Here is a 7357-nt window from a genome sequence, read left to right on the forward strand (position 1 = left end):
GGAAGGATCTGTGATAACGCTGCTTAGGGCACAGAGGATGCAGCAGTCAGTCACTGAAGATCCTCTCTAGACGTATTATAAGAGTAATTATAAGAACCTTAATTATTCAGTGTTCCTTCAGCTGATCCAACCTCTTCCTGGGTGTGGCCAGCAGGTCCGTGACCCGGTTAGGAACGCCACAGAAGCAGCAGAAATGATCCTTAGCATGCAGATGAGCTGCCGCCTGGTTCTCTGTGTGCCGTCAGGATCACATGTGGGTGGAGATTTCTGCCTCATGAATATTCAGCAGCTGCTCTGTGATGAACAGGCATGCCATGCTGGGTGTGGTCTATTTGTTTTAATATGCTAAATCATTTTTTTGCCCTTGCATCCCTCTGGGTTCATACTTAGAAGCGTAAGTAACTGCATGTTTACAGCTCTAGATCAGTGGTGTTTTTGTTGGTTTTACTGTTTCTAGTTTATTCTCCAGATGTTCTCAACACCTGCATGATCAGCATCATGTTGACCTGACATGCAGCACATCTGGAAACAGAAACCAGGCCATAATACTGTTGAAGTTCGTTCCTCCACAGTCACATGAAAAGTTCCACTTAGCTTTAAACCAGATGCCATTTTCAGTACGCCGCCATCTGTATGTTTATATTTTATACTTCATTCATCAGTGTTTTTGTTGTTAACTCATATCTGCCTTGTGTGCTGCCGTTAGTTATCAGCTAAATGAAGGTTAAATGATCGGCTTTCAGAAGCAAGACTAGAATTTTTGCATCTTCCTGACGACAAAATATTCCTAATTTTTTTACAATATTGAACGAATGGAATGGAACGTTCTAGAAAAACATTTTGTTAGGTATTGAAAAGACATGTCCTAGTCAAAGTTCTGGAGGACATAGCAGCATTATTGCAGATCCTTCCTCCCAGCATCACTCCTCCCAACAAACTCAAAAAGTTTTCACATCCCTGCTGTCTCTCCACCAGGATTTTCACTTCTTTTAAATAATTTGTAGGTTTTTTTAATACCTAAATATACAAACACGTTTTAAACATTTTTTTTAAGCGCCGGCGATCCACTGTATATACATCATGCACCTTTTCCTCCTTTTGGCTTCTTTTGATTATTGAGCCGATGTGACACGTCAATTTCTCCACTGTGAGATCAATAAAGTCTATCTTATCTTATCTTATCTTATCTTGAGTTATCCTTCTCAGTTGCACACTTCTATAATTGGCGTATGCTATTTTAATAACTGTGCAGCACTTGTTTACTGTAAATGTTCCCCCTACAGTCTTATTCTCTGTTTTTATATTATTTAGCTTTGTGTGGATCGTCTTCCTGCTGCTGTTAAACCTGAATTTCCTCTCTGAGGAGCAATGAAGGAGGCGCGGGGAAAGAAGCAGAAACCGTTCAGTGGGTCACTAAACGTTTGAAAAGGGACGGCAACACGCAGGTTTTTGGAGGAAGTCGGTGAATTCAGGGATTTGAACCATAAACCCTCGTTTCTCTGCTGTTTCTGATGAATTATAGAAACCTTCCAGGTTTATCTCACAGTAACTTCAGCAGATCTTTGCAGATGAAACGAGATTTTTCTAAATTAGACGAGCAGATTTCCAACTTTGCTGAGGTCTACTACAAAGGATGACGCCCCCCCCCCCCCCCCCCCCCATCCTCTCCTCAGACCTCCATCAGACCTGGCTGACCACTACGGTCCTCCCCCTCCCACAACACCTATTCCCTGCAGCCCACCCCCACCTCATCACTCCTCTCTGCTGTCACATGTGGCCTCCTCCCCCCCCCCTCCCCCCCCCCCCCCCCCCCCCCCGCCTCCTCACAAAGCCCTCCCCCTCCCCTCCTCTCTCTGTTGTCTCCTCCACCTCCCCCTCAGCCTTTCTTTACCCCCTCCTCAAACAACCCCCCCCCCCACCCCCAGGCCACCTGGTGTCACCCCCTCTGCTGGTCAGCCACTGGATAAAAACTCAACATATTCAACGCTGATTGGTGCTAAAATGATGGTTTGGACTCTTTTGTTTGTGAATTTATTCCATAAACTATTCTCTCCTCGTTTATTTGTGTCTGTAAGCGTTAATGCGCGCAGACATTTGAAATGAGATGCTTAGAAACCGCCTCGGTGTGCTGGGCTGTCAGTCTCTGCTGCTCCTGATGGAGGAGCTGTGAGAACCGAACCGAGCCGGGTTCTGGTTCTGGTTCTGCCTCTGGTTCTGGTTCTGGTTCTGGTTCTGCCTCTGGTTCTGGTTCTGGTTCTGGTTCTGGTTCTGCTTTCAGCTGGAATCCTCCTCATCATCCAAAGGTGAAAGCCTGCGGCTCCGCTGCTCCATGCCAGCTGCAGAAAAGCCTGCAGAGCTGCAGGAAACAAGGAGCAGCGACAGCTGAGACGTGTCGGGAGGAGAGGCGGAAAATAACCAGGGAGGAAGAGGAAGAGGAGGAGGAGGAGGAGGAGGAGGAGGTGTGGAGCGTTGGAGGGAGGGTCAGCCTGAGGTGGCTGTGCTCCGTATACACGCTGATATCTTCATTCATTGATTTTAAAGAACACCACCAAGTGGCACAGAGCAGAGATAACAGGAGCGCTGCTGGAATAAAACATTTCAGACGAGTCATCATTCCTGCATCCATGTCCTTCACAATAATTTAACTGTTTAAAATACATGTTTTAGGTTTATTTTGGGACTCATATGATCTGAAAAAGAGATAAAAACACCAAACAAACAGGATGCATGAGATCTTCCAATGAGGCTAAATGCAGCAGATCCCAGTGGAAACGTTAACTCCACCTTTATTTCCCTCACGGGTTCATGAGGAGAAGCTTCATCCAGGAGCTGCTGATCTTCATCAGCAGGAGCATCCAGGTGTGTGAACACCTGGGCAGAAAGACATCAGCAGCTGGTGCTGCTCATCAACCTGGGAACGACCATGAGATCCTCTGAGGTCCATCGTTCTCCAGAGAGGAGAACATCTCAGCAGGATGGAGGCAGCTTCAGCCCAATATCAGAGCGGGAAGCTCAGAGAAATGAGCAGAACCACCAGGAGCTCCAACTCAGACTCTACAGGCCTCAGGTAGCAGGTTAAAGGTCAAAGGTCATGAACCTGAAGTCTGGCTTCTGGAAGGTTGAAGGAGAAAGAACCAAGATGGCAGCAGGACTGAGGTCAGCAGAGCTGGATCTGGAGGAAGGACCAGAGATGATGGACCATGATGGACAGAACCATGATGGAGGAACCCAGCAGATCAGCACAAACACCTCAGACCTTCTGTCCTGCACGGCGGTGGAGGTTCTGGTGGTCTGGGTTTGTTTTTCAGCCTCAGGACCTGAGCTCCTTGCAGACACTGGTGGACCATGATCTCCTCTGTGAACCAAAGCATTCTGGAGTCAAACGTGAGTCCATCTACGACAAAACGAAGACGTTGGCCTAGTCAAAGTCCCGACCTGAAGCTAAATGATGCGTTCAGATTTCACAATGTCTGTGTGGCGTGGATCTGTGGAGCGGGTTGGATGTTGGCTTGGAACTTTAAACCTGAAGAAGAAAACTGGTTTCTGAGACTCTCTCTGGTTTGGTTGCATCTTCTTGACCTTCTGTCCAGAGACCTGAAAGCCGTCGTGCTTTACGCTCTAAAGACACGCTGTGCTCCTCTGGACTCTGGATCCGAACAGAAACCGTCAGAACCGTCTCACTCAGAGTCTTCAGAAACCGACGACACTGCCTGTGTTCTTAATCTTAAATTTCATGCTGACTGTAATTCTAACTCCTGCACTTCAAAATGTCCGATGCTTCAAACTTTCTGCTTGTCTATTTCTTCATTTCCACAGTGACGGCTGCTGCCTGGCCAGATCAACCATGCTTTGTATCCGGTTACTTCATCTGATTAAATAAAGAATAAAGCGAAATGCTGCTGTACAGCCAGGTGTTCTGGCTTTAATTTTATATCGATGTGGAAGGAAAATGTAAAAAGTGACGGAGGCAGAAAGTGTACATTTTCTTCTGCTCCTTTTTCTCGCTAAAAGTTTATTTGAGTCTTTTATTCTCTTGTTAATGTCGTTGTAAATCTTTTAAAGTTTTGTCCAAAGTGCTTGAAATAAACTCAGGGATTGATTGAGTTGAAGTCCTGCAGCTGATTTCTGCTCAGTGTTTCTGTATTTCTGTGATTTATTTTTCTCAAATAAATCACCACAAATACGTCATTTGATCTGAATCCATTTCATTTATGACGTATCGTAAGAAAATCTCCACAGGAAATAAGAGGATATTTCCTTTATTGGTCATATTTGCAGTTTTTGTGTAAAAATGCTGCTGCAGACACCTGGCTGAGGTTTATAACTAATTAGATTGTGTTGATAATTGTGTTGCTGTTGGTGTGTGTAGCAGCTTAACACAGAGAATACAGTCCTGCACAAAACTCAGACACAACAGTTAAGATGAAAGACTTTTATTTTTTATTAAGATTATAAATTTTAACAAATACTTTCTCGAACAGTTTCACCCGGAGATATACAATTTATTAAGCACAAAAATACAAGAATAACAAAGAAAATATGTCGAGAATGGCTGAATACTCTCTTTATTTTGGTACACATAGTGCTCGTAAAGCTAACGCATGGATCCTCGGGTTATGGCTGAAAACATGGGCTTCCCTTTTTAAAACAAAAGGACTATGATCAGTCTGTTTCTTGTTTTCTTTTTTTTTTTTTACAAAGTTCAAACTCACAAAACCAAGCTGGAGTCCTAAATGACGGCGACGCTGATTGAAAGGAAAAGGATGTGATCAGAGAGGAGCTGCAGAGTCTCTTCCTCATCGACATGCTGACAATCTGCTCCGGCTGAGCATCGCTCCTCTGAAAGTGGACAGCAGAACATTCGGTCTCCTCCACCGGGGCGAGCAGCATCAGATTTAAGGCAACTGAAGTCCACCGTCCCTCAGACCCGGGTCTGCAGCTCCGGCCCCGGCCTGTTCTGCTCCTGGCTCTGCAGGAGGAGGCCCACTTCTCCTCCAATGAGCTCTGGGTGACACGCATGTCCCTCCTGTTCATGTTTATTTTAAGACACGTGTGCTCTGAGGTAAAATCCTGCATCAGGCCGAGCCTCACACAGGACCGCGTCACAGCTGTTGACATCAGGTGATTAAAGATGGCCGAGACAGGAGGCAGCGACCCGGAGACCTGATCTGCTTCCTTCTGCTCCTGCAGCCCGGCTTCTGCAGACATGTGGGAGCAGATAACTGGACCTGGCTGGGGTCTGACCTTCAGGTGGAGCTGTCTGAGGAGCAACTTCAGCCTCCTGGATGTGCAAAATGAAACCAAGCCTCCTTCCCCTCCTGGCTGTGTAAACTGGAGCAGGTTCTGAAAGGTTCCCTCACAGAACATCTGGGCCCGCTCTCCCTTTCATCAGAAAAGCTGCCTACGGGTCATTTCGCCCCTTCGCCATTTCGTACCCATCCCCACCGCGCGTCATTTCGTACCCGCTTTGAGAACCGTCCTGCTAAACAATCTGTTCAGGAGAACCTGAGAGGAAAACTGTTTTCAGACTCCAATAAATAAAAATCAGCTCGTTTTGGTTTGACCAGGGTCCGAATCTGGGAGCAGAACCAGGATAAATGCAAAGATTGACAAAGTTCTCTAGTAATTTACAGTGAATAGGATCATGATCGATTCTATCCAGAACTCTTTCAGATATTAGCAACGGACCGATCCTCCTGGGGTGACGCGCGGGTACGAAACTGCGCTACGACCTGGCGCGGGGGCGAGCTGACCCGGAGCCGCTCAGAACGCCACGATGGCCCGCGTCCAGGCGCCGAGGCTGGCCAGCGCCTGCTTGCTGCAGACCTGCTCCAGGTCCGCCTGCCGGCTCAGCAGCCCCGAGAAGCCCGAGCCGAAGATGGAGATCAGGTTGGAGATGTTGGACGTGTCCGTGTAGTCCGGGTTACAGTCCGGGTTAGAGCAGTCCTCCCGTTTCAAGCGCTTGCGCGCCGCCGTGAAGTCCGACGGCTCCTCCGCGTCCGGCGCGCAACCACCGGAGTCCACCTTCCGCTTCCTGGCCGCGGCGCCCGGTGCGCACTGCGGCGCGGCGCAGCAGCAGTCCTGGTGCAGGAAGCCGTTCTCCACCGTGGTCACCACATGAGTGTCCAGGTCCAGCACGGTGGTCTTGTTGCAGTGGGAGCCGCCGCCGCCGCCGCCGTTCGGGGCGAACTGGTCGCAGGGGGAGCCCGGCGGAGCCTCCATGCAGCAGCTCCGGTAGTACGGCTGCTCCGGCTCTCTGCTGCCCGCCGGGCGGCTCTCCTCTCCGCAGCACGCAGCCCGTCCCTGCTCCTCCTCGTCGCCGTCCTCCGCGCCCAGGTCCAGCGGGTCCAGCTCCTGGATCTCGTTGCAGACGGCCATCACCTCCTCGTACTGCTGCATCCTGTAGATCTCCGCGTACTTCTCCTTGATGTAGACCTGCCGCGCGTTCCTCAGCACGTAGGACACCAGCAGGTTCTTGTGCAGCTTGATGCCTCCTCTCTGCGTCCTGGAGTTGTGGATCTTCATTAAGGAGATGGAGATCAGGCTCTGCGCGTCCACGGCGCACTCCATGGCCCTTCGGTCCACCTCCATCCAGCTCCAGTCCGAGGGAACGGAACCGCCGGTCAGTGGTCTCGCTTGGTTCTGTCAGAACTGTTCCAGTCAGCTGTGCGTGGAAACATTGGAGACGCCGAGGCGCCGCTGAGCATCAGCACTCATTTACAGAAGCTCAGGCGGTGGAGAGCTTATTTATAAAGTTGCACAGAACCCGCCCCTGTCCGAACCGGCCTATCGGAGGCCCGGGTTCCGCTGAGCGACAGGCAGGCGCTCAGAGAAAGCGTCCCAGCGGACCAATCAGCTGCAGGCGGCTGCTCTCAACTATTCAAATTCCGGCCAGGCAGTCTGACAGGAATGTCCTCATTTCAGGAGCTCCACAGGAAAACTTGTGCTGCTCAAAGTGAATGTCCCAGAACCGGTCCAAACAGAACGTTCCGTCATTCTTAAGGTTCTTTTTTTAGGTAGAAAGCTTCCACCTTCACTCCAAAGTGTATCATTAAATAGTGGCAGCCTAAATTATCGTGATAAAAGTGAAAGTTATGAGTAAAATAGTTAAAAAATCTAACTAATTAATTTATAGTTTTCATGCATAAAGCCTTTTAGACAAGGCAGAGATGAGAATGGGTGTTAGGAGAGCGGCTGAGGAGGAAAGGTGTGCACGGTGCAGAGGTGAGGGCAGGAATGTCTGGGGGGGGGGAGGAAACGCTCTTCCTGCAAAGCTTCACGCATTCAGCAGGAAACCAAGCAGCTTCACTCATTCATCTCCCTCCTCTATCAACAGGTTCAGAACTTTAAAACCACA

The 7357-nt window shown here is 49.0% G+C and overlaps 1 protein-coding gene across 1 annotated transcript; it reads right to left on the reverse strand.

Annotated features, from left to right (window-relative positions):
• Window positions 1-4417: 4417 nt before the first annotated feature.
• Window positions 4418-6733, reverse strand: ier5l (immediate early response 5-like). Its single transcript, XM_012853534.3, has one exon. It carries the CDS (start codon window positions 6589-6591, stop codon window positions 5764-5766), a length of 828 nt encoding a protein of 275 aa, XP_012708988.2. The 5' UTR covers window positions 6592-6733; the 3' UTR covers window positions 4418-5763.
• Between the last annotated feature and the right edge of the window lie 624 nt (window positions 6734-7357).

Source organism: Fundulus heteroclitus, chromosome 8 (assembly GCF_011125445.2).
Source record: "Fundulus heteroclitus isolate FHET01 chromosome 8, MU-UCD_Fhet_4.1, whole genome shotgun sequence".
In the NCBI taxonomy this organism is placed as follows: domain Eukaryota; kingdom Metazoa; phylum Chordata; class Actinopteri; order Cyprinodontiformes; family Fundulidae; genus Fundulus; species Fundulus heteroclitus.

What these genes read in the sequence shown, in the direction of transcription:
- ier5l (XM_012853534.3), bottom strand. Translation starts at nt 6,591, where the DNA reads ATGGAGGTGGACCGAAGGGCCATGGAGTGCGCCGTGGACGCGCAGAGC.